This window comes from Hyperolius riggenbachi, chromosome 11 (genome assembly GCF_040937935.1).
Source record: "Hyperolius riggenbachi isolate aHypRig1 chromosome 11, aHypRig1.pri, whole genome shotgun sequence".
Classification (NCBI taxonomy): Eukaryota; Metazoa; Chordata; class Amphibia; order Anura; family Hyperoliidae; genus Hyperolius; species Hyperolius riggenbachi.
Genome location: NC_090656.1, coordinates 135,034,970 through 135,055,246, shown reverse-complemented (window position 1 = coordinate 135,055,246; position 20,277 = coordinate 135,034,970). Strand labels below are relative to the sequence as shown.

The 20,277-nt window shown below is 42.3% G+C and overlaps 1 protein-coding gene across 1 annotated transcript in view; it reads left to right on the top strand.

The window, feature by feature from the left end:
• The window catches only part of EHD1 (EH domain containing 1), a 104,822-nt gene extending 92,678 nt beyond the window's left edge, over positions 1-12,144 (top strand). Inside the window, exons 3-5 of the mRNA XM_068261223.1 lie at positions 548-960; positions 6,694-6,858; positions 11,488-12,144. Coding sequence (XP_068117324.1) covers positions 548-960; positions 6,694-6,858; positions 11,488-12,012 — 1,103 coding nt within the window. The 3' untranslated portion in view covers positions 12,013-12,144. The remainder of the gene's footprint in view (positions 1-547; positions 961-6,693; positions 6,859-11,487) is intronic.
• The last annotated feature ends 8,133 nt before the right edge of the window (positions 12,145-20,277 follow it).

Below are 20,277 nucleotides of genomic sequence, written 5' to 3'. Positions count from 1 at the left end.
AATACCTTTAACCACAATCCAGACTCTCATTGGAACCTACAGGAAGCGTTTAGAGGCTGTAATTTCTGCATAAAAGGAGGATCTACTAAATTATTGATTATATTTCTTTTTTGTGGTGCCCATATTTATGCACCTGCCTAATTTTGTTTAAACAATTATTGCACACTTTCTGTAAATCCAATAAACTTCATTTCACTTCTCAAATATCACTGTGTGTCTCTCCTATATGATGAATTTAACTGCCATTTTTATCAAAACAACAACAAATGACAATTAACAAGGTTGCCCAAACTTTCGCATCCCACAGTAAGTATTCAGTTTAGTATCAATTGTATATGTGAGAATCTGGCTATAGATTTTTTTTTTTTTCAAATATGGTATTACATAAGCTTTAAATTAGCTATTGTAAAAGTGCCATCAGATTGCAAGGAATTGCATGATGTTTTGCATACAGTTATTGCACACTGTTATGCCTTATTCGGTAAGATAAGAAGCAAGTGTGTTCTATTTCTGTGTAATGTACAAATCTCTTTTTCTTTTCTCACAGGTTATGACTTTGCTGCAGTCCTAGAGTGGTTTGCAGAGCGCGTGGATCGTATTATTCTGCTTTTTGATGCCCACAAACTGGACATATCAGACGAGTTTTCTGAAGTCATCAAAGCTCTGAAAAACCATGAAGATAAAATCCGTGTTGTGCTCAACAAGGCAGATCAGATTGAAACCCAGCAACTTATGAGAGTATATGGGGCCCTCATGTGGTCACTGGGAAAAATCATCAACACTCCAGAGGTGGTGCGAGTATACATCGGTTCTTTCTGGTCCCATCCACTGCTCATACCAGACAATCGTAAATTGTTTGAAGCAGAGGAACAAGACTTGTTCAAGGACATTCAGTCACTACCTAGGAATGCCGCACTTCGCAAGCTTAATGACCTCATCAAAAGGGCTAGATTGGCCAAGGTGAGATAAGGAGTACTAACATTTTTTGTATGTAACTAATAGAATAGTAGGAAATTGCATCTTGCAATGGCATGTTTAAAGAGGAACTGCCACGAAAATCTCAAAATTTAAAACGCATACAAATAAGTACATTTCTCCCTTAGTAAAATGAGCCATAAATTACTTTTTTCCTATGTTGCTGTCACCTACAGTAAGTAGTAGAAATCTGACATTACCGACTACTGTTTTTCTGCTCTTAGATTTTCTCAACTATGCTTACCAAGTTCTTAAAGGGCCACTATAGCGAAAAAATTAAGCAGTTAAAATGACAGAACTGACCAGTTTTTGACTAATCCTTCTCCTCATGGGAGATTCTCAGGGTTCTTGTTGTTTTTCAAAAGTGTTTCTTAAACAGCAGTTGCTAAGGCCAAGTGGCAAAATAGTAAAATAGCAGCCAGTCTCCTTACTCACTTGCGCACTATTTTGGCAGCTGGACTGAGCAACTTTCATTCAGGGAATGCTTTTTAAAACAAAGAAAACCCTAATAATCCCCCATGAGGACATGGACTAGTCCAAAACCTGTTGGTGCTGTCAGTTTAAGTTGGTGCTGGAACCTGCATTGCTGGCTTAAAGGACTGCTATCCCAAAAATCGTAAAATTTAAAATACAATGTAAATTCTTACAGATAAGTACGTTTCTTACAGAGTAAAATGAGCCATAAATTACTTTTCTCCTATGTTGCTGTCACTTACAGTAGGCAGTAGTAAACGGACAGAACCGCCAGGTTTTGGACTAGCCCATCCCCTCATGGGGGACTCTCAGGGGTTTCTTTATTTTCAAAAGCACTTAGTGAATGGCGGCATTTCTTTTCAACTTTCAGAAAAAGCGTGCAGCAAGCAGGGAGACTGCCCAGCATCTTTGTATAAATTATTTTCAGGAAGTGTCATTATAAAGAATAAAGACAATGCTGAGTTTTTGGAATTCAAGGATGATATGCTTGAATTCTTTGCCCTCAGTTACTTTAGATAACTGGTTTTAGTAAAAAGACTTGATATGCTGAGTATTTCTTTAAAGGAGTTATCAAGACATTTTAAAAGAAAATCAGTGCTACTTACCCGGGGCTTCCTCCAGCCCCAAGCTCCCAGCATGTCCTTTGCTGCATCTCCGCCGTCAGCTGTTCGCCGCCGCTGCATCCCGGTCCCCATCGATGACGTCGGGCCGACCACCTGTCAATTACCGCCACGTGGACCGAAGCGTACTGCGCGGGCGCAGAACTACTGCGTCTGCGCAGTACGCTCCGGTGCACGTGACGGTGATTGACAACGCCGCTCGCGCAGGCGCAGTACAGGCCAACCTCCAGGTCGGCCTGACATCATTGCCGGGGACCGGGACGCCTGATAACTCCTTTAAGGAGAATTTCTCTTCCAAAGAAATGGAGACATTGCAAGAAGCATAATGTTCAGTAGAACATTTTGTGTGTCTTCCACAAGGCCGGAGCGTGGTATCAGCTCAAGATGTACCGGCATCCAGGCGGCAGCGGGATAAACATAAAATGTACTTTCATATTTCCTAGAGGTAGACCATGGCCGGTGAACAGAAAAATGCTTTCCTAACAATAAGGGAACAGGTGCATGCGCAGTAAAGATTGTGCTGGTCATTCATCATATGCTCCGGCCAGCCTATGGCAGGCTGAGTATATGATTGACAGCGGACTCCACCCACTAGGGGTGGACACCAGGGTTAACCCTGATTGGCTGTTTATAAGCAATGGATGGTCTCGTAGAAATTACGCTTTTTACTTCGAGTTATACTGCTAGGCTCTTCTAGCTTATAAATTCGTGTCATCTGTCTGTATGCTGTACATAGGCCTAAGTGTGCTGTCTTAGTGCAACATAGCATAGATGTTCGTAAGAGAAAGCCTGGGCTAATCATAAGGACTAGTTCAAGATGCCATGAAACGCTTATGATGGCCTACTACAACTTCATTGCTTTGCTGAGGTAATGAAGATAAGATAAGATTGCTGATGAACACACCTGTATGACTTTATTTGCCAAATAAATTCCTTATAGCTGAGACGTTTTGGAAGCCACTTTTGAGATGAGATATATGTCAGCTGTGGAAATGTCGTATCGCTGTGTGCAGCTATATGCTAAGCTGCTGGTGCTGAGCCGAAGGTGTGTTGTTGCCCATAGCAACCAACAAATTACATTTCTACACTAAGAATCCCCCATGAAGATATAAACTAGTCCAAAACCTGTTGGTTCTGTCATATTTCTACTACCTACTATAAGCGACATGCAACATAGGGGAAAAGTAATTTATGGCTCATTTTACTCTGGAAGAAATGTTTCTGTACTGTTACTTTTACAATCTTCGCAATAGTGGTCATTTAAGAGTTGGGGCACATAAGGCGGTGAAGCTGTGACCAGGAGAACAAGCTGCTATCATACCTTAATTACACACCTTGATGCCCTTTTGTCAGAAGTATGTTAAAGGACATCCGAGGTGAAAATATACTGATGAGAAAAACAATTGTATCTATCCTCCTTCTAAAAATTACTTTTTTTTTTTTTTTTTTTTTTAGCTATCCCACAGTTTTATTTTATATTTAAATATAATTTTTAAGTTTTTACTGTTTCATTGTCTCTTTTCAATGACACCTTCATTAAAGTATGCCAGAGCTCAAATCTATGAATTATTGATCCTTTTTATCTCTCTTCTGCTTTCAGAAGTCATATACTGACAGGAAAGTGTTTTATGGCTGCAATTACTTATCAGTTAGGGTTACGCTATTGTCTGACCCAGTCCCGACCCGGACAGAAACTGTCACTTGCATACCTGATGTTTAACTCTTTCAGGCAGAGAAAGAAAAAAAAAACACCGTACATACACATGTCTATTTCATCATGTCACGTGTCACCTCGGTTGTCCTTTAAAGGATGCCCAATCTGACAGAGAAGAAAATAATAATAAGGTTCAGTTGTATAGTGCTTTTTTCCTGTCTGACTTAGAGCTTGAGGGCATGTTCAGTACTTGGCCACCACAGAGCAATAAGGAGACTTGTGCAAAGACTCCTTTCTAAATGGGTAACTGGATGCAGCCAGGATTTGAGTCCTGATCTCCTATGTCAAAGGTGGTGTATTTAGTATTCAGTACACTGACCAGCCTCCCTCCCCCTGTGAATCACTGCATCCCATGTGTGCTCATATTTAAATAAAACCTTTTTTATACAGTACAGTCCAGTATTAACCGGGACTCTACTGACCGGCAGTAAACTGGGTGAGTTAAAAGGCGTGCTTTTCACATTATGCAGAGCAGTGTGGAATGGAAACCACTTACAAGAGCTCTGGGTGCCAATCCTCTTCAGCTGCCTGTTGCTCTGCTGTATCATAGTATGCCTCCCAAAGTGTCACCTAACCTGCATCAGGAGCCGTACAGAGAAGAGGATACAGGAAGTGAAGAGGATGGGCTCTCAGAGCTCTTGTAAGTCATTTTTTCTGCTGTGGGTTGCTCTGTGTGTGTCAACTGGAAATAACATATCTGGTATCAGGCAATACCTGCCTGTGGCAGATAACTGAGACCCCACTGTATGTGATATTTTTTTTGCCTTTTTTTTATTAGCTGAAAATTATACTAAGGCCTCGTTCATATTGCGTCACGCTCTCGTCCACGCTGAGCGATTTTTTTTTTTTTTTTTTTTTTTTTTTTTTTTTTTTTTTTTTTTTTTTTTTTTTTTTTCCCCAATTCACTCTGCGTTTTATCAGCGCTGTTATAAGCGCTTTAGCAGAGTAATTATTTAAAGCACTCTGTCAGTCAGGAAGTGTTTACTTTTTCCCCGGGAATTAATAAATACAATTCTTAAAGAGAACCCGAGGTGGGTTTGAAGAATATTATCTGCATACAGAGGCTGGATCTGCCTATACAGCCCAGCCTCTGTTGCTATCCCAAACCCCCCTAAGGTCCCCCTGCACTCTGCAATCCCTCATAAATCACAGCCACGCTGTCTGCTGCTCTCCCCGCCTCCTGCAGTACTCCAGTCCCCGCCTGCATCCCTTCCCTCCCTGCTGATTGGAGGGAAGGGACGGGGGCAGGGACCGGAGCTATGCAGGAGGCGGGGAAGCAGCTGAGACTGACACTACAGATGTAAACACAGCCTCACAACACGGCTGTGATTTATGAGGGATTGCAGAGTGCAGGGGGACCTTAGTGGGGTTTGGGATAGCAACAGAGGCTGGGCTGTATAGGCAGATCCAGCCTCTGTATGCAGATAACATTCTTTAAACACACCTCGGGTTCTATTTAAAGCGCTGGGGAATTCGCTATACAATGCGCTTTTTCAAGCGCTTTGTGATTTCCCTATACCTTCCATTCAGGGCAAATCGCCCTAAAAATGGTACATGCAGCGCTTTTGTCAGCAGCAAGCAAACGGAACACCCCAATGAGAACTATCTCATTGTAAAGTATAGTGTAAGCGCTTTTAGGACGATTTTGTAAAAATCGCTTCTGCTTAAAAAAAAAAATCCAAAAAGTGCCTCTAGTTTGAACGAGTCCTTAGGCCCCATTCACACCTAAAAGCGCAAAACACCGGCGATTACCGCTAGCGTTTTGCGGGAGTGATTTTTCCCCGATTAACACGGAAAAATCACTGGACACTGCAGTGTTTTGGGAGCGATCGCGATTAGCGGTGCTATGCATGCCAATTGCGAATCGCCAGCAAAACACTGCATGTTACGCGTTTGCTGTTGACGCTACCCGCAAAGGTGGCAGAGAGAACACTGCCATAGACTTACATGGGCTAGCAGTTTTTAAAAACCAATAGCGCTTTGTGCTAAACGGGAATTGCGTGATTCCCGCTCAAGTGTGAATGGGGCTTTACAGTGCTTTTTTTGTAGGTATACAGGATGCAATGATTTTTGTTTTAATGGCATGTGGGAAAAGCTTCTAACATATACTACAATACTATTTGGAACTTGGTCCTTAATGGGCACATTTATATTGGGGAATTTGGGCAATTTTGTTGCATTTGGTGCCCTTGATCATTATGGTTGCAGGCTATTAATATCTGTACACCTCAGTAAGCGAAACTTTACTGAATACAGTGTTCTCCCCAGAATTTATTTCCAGCCGGGTGGCATGAAATAGTAGCCGGGTGGCAGGAAAAAGTAGCCGGGTGGGGCGAGATGAAAATGCAGTGCAACTCTACTTACTGCATAGGAGGTGGTGAGGAGGTGAGCCGATGACAGCCGGGTGGTCACCAAATCTAGCCGGGTGGAGCACCCGACTAAAAGAGCCTAGGGAGAACACTGGAATATAATGTAATGAAGAAAATGTTTACAATGTTACTTTATAAATGATTTATTCAGTGTTTGCCCATTGTAAAATCTTTCCTCACCCCAATTTAGATTCTGAAATTTATCACAGGTGGCGGCATATTTAGTCCTGTCAGGTGCACCTCTGCAGAATGTTTGTTTGTTGTGTGTTCCAAAGCCAGCAGGAATAACACCTGGTCTTTCAGAGTGCACTGGCAGAATAATTATGCATAATAAACAGCATAGGCTGTGACATCACTAGGAGGGCAGGGCTATATACCAATTTACAGCAATATAGAGATCCAGGAAGTCTTGTTGATGTTGAAACCAGGATAATTGCCATAAAAGTGGGCATCCTGAATCATTTACTACATCTTGCTATATATCACTGGAGTTCCTTTTTAAAGACATATTCACCATTTTATTTTCCTTTTTATTACTCAGGTTCATGCCTATATTATCAGTTCATTAAAAAAAGAAATGCCAAATATGTTTGGGAAGGACAATAAGAAGAAGGAGCTTATAAATAACCTTGCTGAAATCTATATGAAAATTGAGAAGGAGCACCAAATCTCTCCAGGAGACTTCCCCAGCCTTAAGAAAATGCAGGTAATGCAGTGCTTTCTCTGGCCTCAGACCACTTACCCAGGGCTGTGGTGTCTGTACAAAAATCTTCCGACTCCTCAGTTTATGACACCACGACTCTGACTCCGGGTACCCAAAATGGCTCCATCTCCGACTCCTCGACTCCCACTCCTTAGTCTAATACTTACTATTTTGTACAAAAATCATCTGACTCCGACTCCTTAGTTTATGAAAGAAACGACTCCGACTCCAGGTGCCCAAAATTACTCCGACTCCACAGCCCTGCACTTACCTTGAAAATTGGAGACAAACGTGTAACAAAGTTCTTCATAAGCTTTCAATCCACCTTTATATCAATTTTGTTAAAGTGATGGTTCCATTGTATAGGTTTGGGTATCCGACCAATATGTGTATACTCTGTGTGTTTTTACAAATTGGTGAATTGATGTTTGACTTACAAAAGTGACCTTGTAGTGAGAGGGATATGGAGGCTGTCATGTTCATTTACTTTTTTAAACCGTGATAATTGCCTACATGCCTCACTGATCCTGCGCTTTTAAGGCTTTAAAGAGGAACTGTAACGAAAAAACGGCCCCTGGGGGGTACTCACCTCGGGTGGGGGAAGCCTCAGGATCCTAATGAGGCTTCCCACGCCGTCCTGCGTCCCTCGGGGGTCTCGCTGTAGCCCTCCGTGCAGCGGTGACGTAATATTTACCTTTGCAGGCTCCTGCGCAGGCGCTCTGGCTGCTTTCGCTCCGAAGGAGGCGGAAATACCCGATCGCCGTCGGGTCCGCTCTACTGCGCAGGCGCAAGTCTCCGGCGCCTGCGCAGTAGAGCGGACCCGACTGAGATCGGGTATTTCCGCCTCCTTCGGAGCGAAAGCAGCCACAGCGCCCCCGCTGGAGCCTGCAAAGGTAAATATTGAATTGAACAGTCGGCACAGTCGCCGGCTGTTCGGAGGGCTGCAGCGAGACCTCCGTGGGACAGAGGACGGCGTGGGAAGCCTCATTAGGATCCTGAGGCTTCCCCCACCCGAGGTGAGTACCCCCCAGGGGATCTTTTTGTTGTTACAGAGTCTCTTTAAGCCGCTGTCCCAGAACAAGTATACAGATTAGGTGCTCTGACTATAGGCTGACCACACTGCATGGTTGTTTCAGGCTTGTGATTCAGATCCTGCTAAAGTAAAAAAAAAAAAGACCTACAAGTCAGCCGAGCATCTGGCATTGCTTAATAGGAGATATATATGACCGCTATGGCTGGGAAAAATCAGACTAAAATGAAATGTTTAATAGAGGTTCCCAGGACCTTGAATCATCAGACATTGTACCCATATGCTGGATATTACCTGCTGCCAAGGCCTCTGTTAATCACATCCCAGTCTGGTTGTCTGACCTAGGTGCACATTGCTCTGGTTTTAGTGTGTACATTCCACCAGGAACCTGAAGTGAGAGGGATATGGAGGCTGTTTTTCCTTTTAAACAATACCAGTTGCCTGGCAGTCCAGCTGATCTTTGGCTGCTGTAGTGTCTGAATGACACAACTGAACCAATCAATGCAGCTAATCTAGTCAGAGCACCTGAGCTATATGCTTGTTCAGGGTCTATGGCCAAGAGTATTCGAGGCATAATGATGAGCAGAACCACCAGGCAATTTGCATTGGCCACAATTTACTAAGATCGTGTTAGTGATAATAAGGCAAGTGAAAACTTATCACCACACATTGATCAGTATTTAAAGGGCTTGATTCACAAAGCAGTGCAAACTGTTTAGCACGGGAGTGCTAAACAGTTAGCACGTGAAGTGCCTTTCGTGGACTTTTGCGTGATCGCGGACTTTTGCGCGCGCAAAAGTCTGCGATTCATGCAAATCGCGGCAAATTACGCGCGCAAAAGTCCACGAAAAGCACTTCACGTGCTAACTGTTTAGCACTCCCGTGCTAAACAGTTTGCACCGCTTTGTGAATCAAGCCCAAAGTGTTAATTCACTAAAAAAAAAGCATACCTTATTAACCAAAAAAAATTCAACTACAGTGCCTATACAAGTTATAAGGGCTCTTTCACATCAGAGCTTGCGTTGAACGCTCAAAGCATACGTTTTGTTGTATGCGTTTTAATGCGTTTTGATATGCGTTGCACTGCAGTGAGTGTGCGTTTTTAATCCGTTTTCAATCCGTACTGCACATAGAAAAACGCAGGTAATTTTTTTTTCTTTTAGTTTTCAACTTTCTACATTGTTCCTCTGTTGCATTCTGGGACTGATTGCCTGCGTTAACGGATTAAAAACGCGCATAGTGTGCGTTTTACATTGACTAACATTGTAACGCAGAAAGCTAGCGTCGGCCGAAAAACTGAGCCTGGGTGCAGTGTAACGCAACGCACAAAAAGGCTGCGTTATATGTGAAAGCTAAAATGAAAGTCTATGGACTTTCATTTCACCTTGGGTAACGCAAACTTTACCCTTTGCGTTGAAACGCAGAAAATCTGCCCTAATGTGAAAGAGCCCTAAAGCATATTGTTTAATAATTATTAGTCAGTAAAAATACAGGAAATTTCATGTTATAAATGAAACTGTTGTCAATTGCACAAAACACGCTCACGCTGCATTGCAGCCCCCCACCCTACGCCATGTGCCAGTGATGGAGGATCACTAGATAGGTTGAAAAAATGGATTCCTGTTATAGAGGTATAGCAATGCACCATGACGAAGGGCCACCTGCTGTCCATATTCCCAGTCATTCCTAGTTGGATACGGACTGGTTGCTGGTTTGAAAGGCTTTGAGCTATACTTCCATAATAAGGGCAATCTGTTTTTCAACCTATCTGGGAATCCCCTTTTATTGGTAAATATGATACATGGTGGTGCGTGGCTCATGCCACATGTGCGTGTTTTGTGTACTTGACAACGCTATCTAATATTTTTACGTGTGTTTCCTGTATTTTATACTGACAAATTAATAAATGCTAAGCTTCATAACTTGTAAAGGCACTGTAGTTTAACTACTTTGCATCCAGACCTTGTTTCCCCCTTATGGACTAGAGCAGTTTTTACATTTTAGCCATGTCCGTATTTAATCAGTAATAACTTTATTCCTACTTAAGATACCTAAATGAAATATATATATATATATTTTTTTTTTTTTAAAGACAAACTAGGCTTTTATGTCATTTGTTTTCCCTCTTTTGTTTTTGTTTTCTATGCATTTTAGTGGAAAAAAGGACAAATAGAAAAAAAGTTTAAAAATAAAAAGGTCTACTGCAGATAAACACACATTTTGTTTGGCTATTTCTACTGTTCATCACAAAACCTAGATAATGTTCTTGCCATAACTTATAGTGAACAGATTTGATTCTGAAATAATGCTACAGTGTGTATTTTTCACTGTGAACTGAGAAAATAAAAGTATTTTTAAAGGTAAAAATTAATCCTATTTGCTCAGGGAACATATATACCCTTTCACCAATTAGTGTTGCATCAGATAGTGCCGGAGGTTTGCACAGGGGCAAGCCCAAATGTGCACAGCTGTGCCTCACCTACAAGACCTTATCTACGTCCTCGTGACGTAGATGGCACAGAGGATGTAGATATACTGTAGTGGTAGATAAATTGGTTAATATGTTGGCATATATCATTATGCAAATAAGGGAAAAACAAATCGCTTGCAAAGGTTATATATATATATATATATATATATATATATATATATATATATATATATATATATATATATATATATATTCCTTTTAAACCAGGGGTCCCAGACTCGCGGGCCATTTGCGGCCCTCGATACAATATTTTGTGGCCCTCGCCGGCAAAAGCTTTCTTATAGTTCGCTTCAGTGCTCCCAAGTAATCCGCCGCATCCCCGCCACTAAACGAGGGCTGCAGAGCCCCCAAATCGCCCGGGGGGCAATCCACCGGCGTTTCCTGGAAGGGGCAGAGCTTTCAGCTTCAGCTCTGCCCCTCCTGACATCAATCGCTGCACGGATCGCCGCCTCTCCCCGCCCCTCTGTGAAGAGGCGGCGATGCGCCGCGATTGTGAAATTCCTTATGCGGCCAAGCCTCATCCTGAGGGCCTGTTTCCACTACACGCAGATTCTGCATGCAGAAAACTGACTCCAATGAATGCCTATGGGAAATCTGCATCGGAAAAATCGCGTTTAGTGGAAACAGGCCCATAGACATTCATTGGAGTCAGTTTTCTGCATGCAGAATCTGCGTGTAGTGGAAACAGGCCCTGACTTTGCCTCCTGCGGCCCCCAGGTAAATTGAGTTTGAGACCCCTGTTTTAAACAATACTAGTTGCCTGGCTGTCCTACTGATCCTCTGCCTCTAATACTTTTTGCCATACACACTGAACAAGCATGCAGATCAGAGGTTTCTGACATAATTAGCTGCGTTCTTATGTGTGATTCAGACACTACTGACCAGAAAGATGACCAGGATGCCAGGCAACTGGTATTGTATAAAAATAAATATGGCAACCTCCATATACCGATCGCTTCAGGTACCCTTTAAAGGCATGCTTAATGCACAGAAGTATAAAGGTGCTCAAAGTTGCAGCAAAATGTTACAATACAAATAAAATACTAAAATTACACAGTAGCATTCTTTTTAAATGCAGAAAAAAGTGAACTTTGTGTCTTGTGTTTTTCAGGAAATTCTAATGACACAAGACTTTTCCAAGTTCCAGGCCCTGAAACCAAAATTGCTGGAAACAGTAGATGATATGTTAGCAAATGATATTGCACGACTTATGGTAATGGTTCGACAAGAAGAATCTCAGATGACAAATCAAGTGGTGAAAGGTGGTGCATTTGAAGGAACCATGAACGGTCCTTTTGGCCATGGTTATGGTGAAGGAGCTGGAGAAGGCATTGATGATCTTGAATGGGTCGTAGCCAAGGATAAACCAACATATGATGAAATCTTCTACACTCTCTCACCTGTGAATGGAAAGATTACTGGTGCTAGTGCAAAGAAGGAAATGGTGAAATCCAAACTCCCCAACACAGTGTTGGGCAAAATCTGGAAGCTGGCAGATGTGGACCATGATGGCCTTCTGGATGATGACGAATTTGCCTTAGCAAATCATTTAATAAAAGTAAAGTTAGAAGGGCATGAGTTACCGGCCGAGCTACCTTCACATCTAATCCCACCATCCAAACGGAGAGGGGAATAAAGACTGCACTGCTTTCACTTGTCTCCTGCAGAGTCTTCCACACTTGTCTTCTTAAATGCCTCCACAAGAAAAATCTTCACTTTTCAGGAGGGGAAGTCTAAGACAACTTAATAAATATATTCTTATAACACAGCTTTAAATAAACTGGACTGATTTTGTGAAAACACAGTGATGTGTAAGAGCCATGCAATTCAGATATGAAGTGTTAGATTTATATAGTTGATAAAATGACACCTCCTGTCTTGGGTATTATTACACTGAGGTCAGAAATTTTAATAAAACATGAGCTATCCTGTGAGCCATTGTACACTCCTGGTGTATGTATGTTTGACTAACAGAAAATGTTACTCCTTATTTGTTCTACAACATTCTGTTGGTGTTAAGTGAATTTTCCACAGCAGACGCTAGTGTTTGAGATGAAGACAGACATTTCATGTAGCTTTGGACCCAGGAGAACATAAATTTATGACTTCATTCTGAAAGCACTGACCACTGAAAACCAGTTAACAAGGAAGCATTGATGCTTTCCAACATGGCCTTACTGTAATATGTTTGATGGGTTGTATTTGAAGTATAGACGTTACTTGCATTGCTGCTTATTTTGCAAAAGCACATCCACCTTCAACGACTTACATTAGTTTCCATGTAGAGGAAGGAACTACTGTATCAGAATTTGCATCATAGATAAATGATCTCTTAAGGAAATCTAAAGTCAGTTTAAGAAAGTGAATAGTTCAGAGGCTTCCCCATCCTTCTGCATACTTGTAATTTAGGTGTCGGGACATTTGGGCACAGGATAAAGCCAAATAAATGCTCACCCTTCTCCTGCAAAGGTCCTGGTGGCATTTATTACTATTCCCTACTTTTTAAAGTATTATCTGAAGAATGTTTTGAAAGTACAATTGCCCTTTATAGTCCCCTGTCCAGGTAAAAATGGGGTTAACTGAATGACCCCTCTAGATTAGCAACATAAATTTGTTTCTAAATATGCCTGTTAAATTTGTTTGTACATGCCAGTCATGGTTTTTTTTGTTTTGTTTTTGTGTTTTACAGTCATGTGACTGACACTAATTATTTTCCTGTTTATGATGGGCAGGATCTAGTTTGTGAGAGCCTGACATTCAAACTCCTATACCACTGCTGATCACATCACTTCCCTCCATTGACTGTAATGGGAGGAGTGTGAGTGGCAGGCTGGTTAGGCCCCTCCATTCTGAGTGGACAATAGTATTTGTGGGTTTTTTTAATGTAAAATTGTGATGTTTTTGTGGGATGGGGAGAGATTCATCAAAGAAAGAACATGTGTGCCTCAATGTCAAGTAATGCCATTATGCTAACAGTATTATTATTTTTATTTTTCATTGTTCACAGCAGCTTGAATTGTGAGCTTTCTCTGGTAATGAACATACTTGCTTGGTGATTTTTTTTTTTTTCCTCTCATTCCACCACTTAGATCAGTATTAATTACGGTGTTGAGTAGGTTTTCCTGCAAAGCTCCTAAAACTATAGAAGTGTAATAACCTGCTGTTTACTACTGAAGGGTACACAATCATTATGCACACAGTAATGTTATTAATTCACAAGATAAGCATTTCATATATCCATACTTGGACTGCACATCTAAACACTGACTTGTGCCTATTTACTTGTTCCTCATGTAGCCATCACTTCTCGTTATTTCTGTAATATAATGCAATTCAAGATAATTTTAAACAAAGCTTTTATAAACTATTTCTTGGTAAACTGAATGTTTCATGCGTTTGAAATTGTATACATAATCTGTTGATGTGTGTGCATTTTTCCCTTCCTCCAGCAGAGGGTCTGCTAAAATGCTGCCAGCTGCACTTTGTGCGTTTCTGTCCGTTTTTTATCAGCACATCAATGTTACAGATTGTTACACGTTGCTGAAAAGCGGACAGAAGGGCACTAGTGTGTACAGGCCCTAAAGAGTTTGGGCCGCTGACACCGGTCCCACCTGTTCAGTGACGTGTTGTGGGCAAGCACAGCATTGCGTGAGGGGAGAAATCAACACGTGGTGATTGGCTCCTGCCTACAAGGGTAGGGGAGTTGGACCAGGGATGCTGGAAGCAGCCACACTCCCAACTTTTTGAGATGAGGAGGGACACTTTAAGACACACCCACGGCCAGATTTGTACTTTTTACCGCCCCAGGCCCTCTGTCACCAGATGCCCACACACCAATACACATATTCCAACCCCCCCCCCCCTTCCCCCCAGCAGAAAAAGAACAGTACATGAAACTACAAAAGAGAGGTTTTTTTACATCCCACTGTTCCAGCATTGGGGCCCTCTTTGATCAAGTAGGTTTCTTCATAGAGCAAGCACGGGCGTGGGCGAGCTAGCGTATCCTTACTGGGCATGCACAAGTAAAGTCTGTGCATGCCTAGTAGAATTAAGGCACTTGTGCAAGGCTTTTTACTCTGTGCACAAGCATTTCATTTTGCTGGGCATGTGCGGACCTTGCTTTTGCATGCCCAGTACAGATGCATTTGCCCACACTCATTTGCGTTCTGAAAGGAAGATACAGGAAACCCCTGGACTATCCTGCCCTTCCATAGAGGCACCACAGCTCCCAGCAAGCCCTACCTTAATTATAGAAGTACCACAGTTTCCAGGTAGTTATAATCCCAGGCCAGGCTTCCAGATGAGCCGCATGCAAGTGTCATGCCTGCAGCTGTGCGTTTGCTCTGCCCAACGCTCTTCCACCACGCATGCCTCCTGCTCGCTTGCTACTGCCGCTCCTGCCGCCAACCTAAATAGGAACATTGTTCCCATTCATTAATCTCCCCTCTAGGTCACCGTGATTGTAGGCATGAATGCATGCCTGTTTCAAATCCCTAGTTACACTCTGTAACACAGTTAGCTCGCGAGCGATTTTTAAAATTCGCCAAGGCCAGGAGATCTACCAACGTTTCAAATGCACCCCCACCCCCGGAAAGGTAGTTAGGTATAGCTCCCTTCAGTATAGGTTAGCTAGGTATATGTGCCTTTAGTACCTTTAGTATAGGTTAGCTAGGTATATGTGCCTTCAGTATAGGTTAGTTAGGTATAGGTGCCTTTTTAGTATAGGTAGCTAGGTATAGGAGCCCGGACGGGCACTCGTTATCACTCCCTCCAGCGGTGGCGTCTGCAGCTTGTCCTGGTCTTCACTCCCTCAGGCGCGGCTGCCTGGAGGGCAGATGTGCAATCTGGCAGATGAGGCAGCGCTCCAGCGGGCAGCGTAAGTGGAGGCAGAAGTGTTGCTTCCAGCGCCGCAGACAGCCATGACACTGCGTCATGGCAGAGCTGACCCTGGCCTCTCAGCTGTGCCTCTCTACTCCCAGATTGGCCGAGAGATCAGCGGCCAGCAGCAGAATCTGATGGGACTCATTCTACAGCTACTGGCCGCAAAATGCAATGGGACGCGGCCTCATACCGAGCAGGCGGTCGCGATCTACCGGTAGATCGTGTTTGACCTATTGGACAGCCCTGGTGTAACAGAATACTTCCTGTATAGCGTACTTATTGTACGCTTATAGGAAGTAATGCGCAAGGACATCTTGTGGCCAAATAGTAAAATTACACCTACATACATTAGGAGCTAAAAAATGTTTAATATGTATGTCAAGAAGGTATATTATTAAATTATGGGCATGTGATTAGTTATGGATGTAAAACTGAAAAAAATGCACCTTTAGTTCCAAATAAAATATTGTCACCATACATAGCACTAGGGATATAATTAAAATGTTGCAATAACTGGGACAAATGGGCAAATATAATAAGTGGCTTTTGTCCACAGAAAATTTTATTTTAAAATTATTATGGCCGCGAACTGAGAAATAATGAATTGTTTCCATGTTTATTATTCCAATTAAAATGCATTTACATAGCATAATGTACCACCCAAAGAAGGCCTAATTGGTGGCGGGAAAAAAACAATGTATAGATAATTTTGTAGGGATAAGTAGTGATAAAGTTATTGGGGAATGAATGGAAGGAGCTCTGAAATGTGAAAATTCCTCTCCTCCATAAGATGAAAACAACCCGCAGGCTGAAATGGTTAAGCAATTGTCTGAAGTCCCTTTCTGTTTTCCAGTACAGCTATTGTTGAAAAAATAAAAAAGCTAGTTATCTATGCAAACAGCTTGTCAAATTCAGTCCACTTCCTGAAAAGTAAATATAAGCCAAAATAGCATGATATGACTGAGGAATTGTTTCTGATAAGGTTTCAGTGCTGAAAAGTTCAAAGGACCATTACTTCTGTTTGTTTTCAGCTCAGCAAGGCAGATTTGTCACAGTTGCTGTTTAGAATGAAGCCCTTAAAGTGGATCCGAGATTAACTTTTACTCATTCCATAATGGTTTTCCTTTCCTATTGTTTATAGGGCATTCCTCAAGCCAAATACTTTTTTTTTTTTTTTTGTTTTATTGCTCTAATTCCCTATAAACTAAATAAGCCACTTCCACAGGTTTTCAGAGAGCCAAGGCACTTTCGGACAGTAGCAAGGGCTCATGGGAGCTCAGTCTGGGCAAGAGGAGGGGGAGGTATTACTAGCCAAAGATTTCAGAGGGGAGGAGGAGGGGGGGGGGTTAGGTTGTTTTGCTCAAGATGCAGATAAGCCTGCCTCTGTGTAATGTTTACAAACAACATGGCTGCTGTCCTTGTATCACAGGAAGAAATATTCTTATTCTATTAAAGCTGTTTGCAGCTAGATTTGCTGTGTAAACTATCTAAACTTTAGATAAGATATATAGACAAGTTACTTGTTATAGTTAGTTTTTCATCTCGGATCCACTTTAAACAGAACATAGAACTTACTTTTATTTTCAATTTACCTTTAGTAAAGCACACACAAAAATAATTTGTTTCCAATTCGGGTTTGCTTTAAAAAAAAATAATTAAAAAAAATTGAGTACCTATTACATTGCTTTATGTCGTAATGCAATCTGTTTGACTTGATGATCAAATTGTTCGAAGTTTGACTCTCAGTTTTGCATAGGTGCAATTGTTTTTTTTAATACAAAGTGCCATGATCAGATGATTACAATAGAAATGTGTGTGGCAATACATTCTTCTATTGAAACATTAAACATTTTCATTAAAATTCACTCTTAATGAGAATCATTGGGGGTATTATTTTTTTGTATTTATATAGCACCAATATCTTCTGCAGCGCTGTAGAGATAGTTTTGTCACTTGTCAGAGGAGCTCACAATCTAAGCCCCACCATAGTCATATGTTCATCATTGTCTGGGACCAATTTAGGGGGAAGCCAACTAACTTATCTCTATACTCGAGGCCCATCAACAGCGCATGTTTTGAGGAAATCCACAGAGGTAGGAAAATTAATTCTGCTGAGATACGAATTACCTCACCTGTGAATTTTTAATTTTTGTGGTTTCTGGCAAAACATGTACTGTTGTTGGGCCTTTATGACCGGGTTGAGGAACTCTGGTTTAAAGGACACCTAAAGTGAGAGGCACCCCCATTTTAAGGGTTGGGTTACTGCCCAGGAAGGGGGGGGGGGGGTACTGGGGAGTAGTAACTCTCCCTCCACAATCCACACGCTGAATTTCTTACCCCCTTCCCTCCACTCCATTGGTAACAGCGTCCCCTGTGGTGCCATGCTTTTATTTCACCACAAGGCAGCACTATTTCCAATGCAACAAAAGGAACTGAAGGAGGAAGAACGTATTCAATGTGTGGATCATGGATGGAGAGGGGAATTACTTCCACAGAGTAGGGGAGGAGGAGGAGGAAGAGGATTGCCTCTCTGGCTACCTATACTGTGGGAGGAGGGCTCCCTGGCTATCTATACAGAGGATTGGGAAGGCTCATTGGCTATTTATACAGATGGGAGGGGACTCACTGGCTACCTAATCTGACAGATGAGGGGATTTCTAGCTACTTAAACTGAAAGAGGGAGGAGCTTTCTGGCTACCCCTGGGGGGGGGGGGGGTCGCACAAGCTCTCTGGCTACCTATGCTGGGGGTGCGCGTCTGCATCTGGCTACCTAATACTGGGGGGCTGCATCTGACTATTGGATTGCAACAGTGTACTCAAGTCTTTGGGGGGCGAGCAATTTTTACACCCTTGCCCTAGGAGCTATGTATCCTAGAAACCACCCTGGTGAGAGGAATGTGGAGGCTGCCATATATATTTCCTTGTAAACCATACCAGTTGCCTGGCATCCTGCTGATCTTTAAAATGCGAAAGGGGAAGTACTTATTACAGACACTTAGCAACAGTAGTAATCTGTATATTATTCTCTGGGGTATAGTAATGAAGGTTTCGTTAAAGATGTCCTCTGATTATGTACCTCATCATATGTTCAGATTATATAACTGTTTAAGCTAATTTCAGGATGTATTAGTTTTTATTTATATAGAGCCAGCATCTTTCCTAACACTGTACAAAAATGTACAACAATGGGGAGCATAGAAACATGAGCAGTTCAACATTCTATATAATCAGGAAAACTAGTAATACAAGTTCAGATACATGCAATTGTGTAGTTTTAAGAACAAAATGCCAATATTGATGGATGTTCATTTGATAAAAATGCACAGAAATATGAAACAAAAGGTAGAGGTTCCTGTCCTTGAGGGCTTACAATCTAGAGAGGGACGGGGTGGAGACACTGGGGCAGTAGACAAAGGGGTCAGTAGATGAGACTGTGAGCTTTAAATTATAGCTATAGCAAATTATAGGCTTGCTTGCACAGCTGTGTCTTGAGGGTATACATTTAAAAATGTCCAGGCTTGGAGCAAGATAGACAGGCTGTGGGAGAGAGCTCCAAAGGAGAGGTGACACTAGTGAGATGTCCTGAATGACTGATTGAGAGGAGGTGACCAAGCTGAAAAATGAGGGTCTCTTGGGAGGAGCGAAGGTTTCGGGAGGGAATTTACAGCTCAGTTCCAGGAGTAGTTCTAAACATACCAACTGATGACTTAAAGCCTAAGTTCTGCCTATCATTGTTAACCTCCCTGGCGGTAAGCCCGTGCTGAGCACGGGCTATGCCGCGCAGGGGGATTTCTCAGGCCCTACTGGGCCGATTTTGATTTTTTTTTTTTTTTTTTTTTTTTTTTTTTGCAGCACGCAGCTAGCACTTTGCTAGCTGCGTGTGCCCTCTGATCACCGCCGCTCTGTGACGATTACGTGGCGCTCCCCGCGCCGTGAGGCCCCCCCCCCCCAGACCCCGTGCGCTGCCTGGCCAATCAGTGCCAGGCAGCGCTGAGGGGTAGATCGGAACTCCCAGTGACGTCATGCCGCCCGTCGCCATGGCGACGGGGGAAGCCCTCCAAGAGATCCCGTTCTTTGAACGGGATCTCCGGCGATCGGAGGGGCTGGGGGGATCATGTAGCGAGACTTTGTCTCGCTACATGAAAATTAAAAAAAACTTTGCTGCCCCCTGGCGGATTTTTAATAAACTGCCAGGACGGTTAATCCATATAATAGTTAATAATAATTAGCAGTGCACATAATGTACTTTTTGTAATAAATAGTTTTAAGGTACCTGGTGAGGTTAGTTCTGTATATTTTTTCAGTAGTCGGAGTTGCTTCCCAAGCACAGAGCAGATTACTTCACCCTGCCAACCTCCTGCACTGCTGATATTTAAGCTTGGTCCAGACTTTGGATATCTGTAAGTGATCCATATGTATTGTTTCAGATGGCTTTTTTTTTTTTTTTAGAACGGACACTGTACAAATGTGCTGCTGTATGGAGAGCAGAGTCTACACACTTGAGCAGTAATGATGGTCATTGAGATGCAAATGTATGCAGCTTTAAAATAAATTAATCAAATAAAACTGAAGTGGAATTCAGTTGGTCCATTTTCAGGCTGCACAAAGTTGCATACTTTTGCATCAGATTGGAAATGAAAGTTAATTGGATCACTTTTTGTACAGAAAGCCTGGGGAAATTGAACACCAGGGAGGTTAAGGGATAGCTTTCAATCGCTAGCGATTTCCCTAAACACTCTGCCAATGTAAATGGATGGGACAGATTCCACTAGAGCAATTGTGATTAGGCAAATTGCAATTACAGGTCATGCAGAATTTTGGGAGCGTTTCCATTCCATATAAATATAGAGTATAAGTATAGAAGCAGGGAAATCGCTCCCAAAATCGATTGCAAAACACTACCGCAAACTACTAGCAATTGTGATAGCGATTTGTAGTGGGTCCTAGGCCTAAGGTAAACCTACAATTTTGATTGGCCAATTTTACCACTTCCATGTAATGAAGGCCAACAGATTTTGAA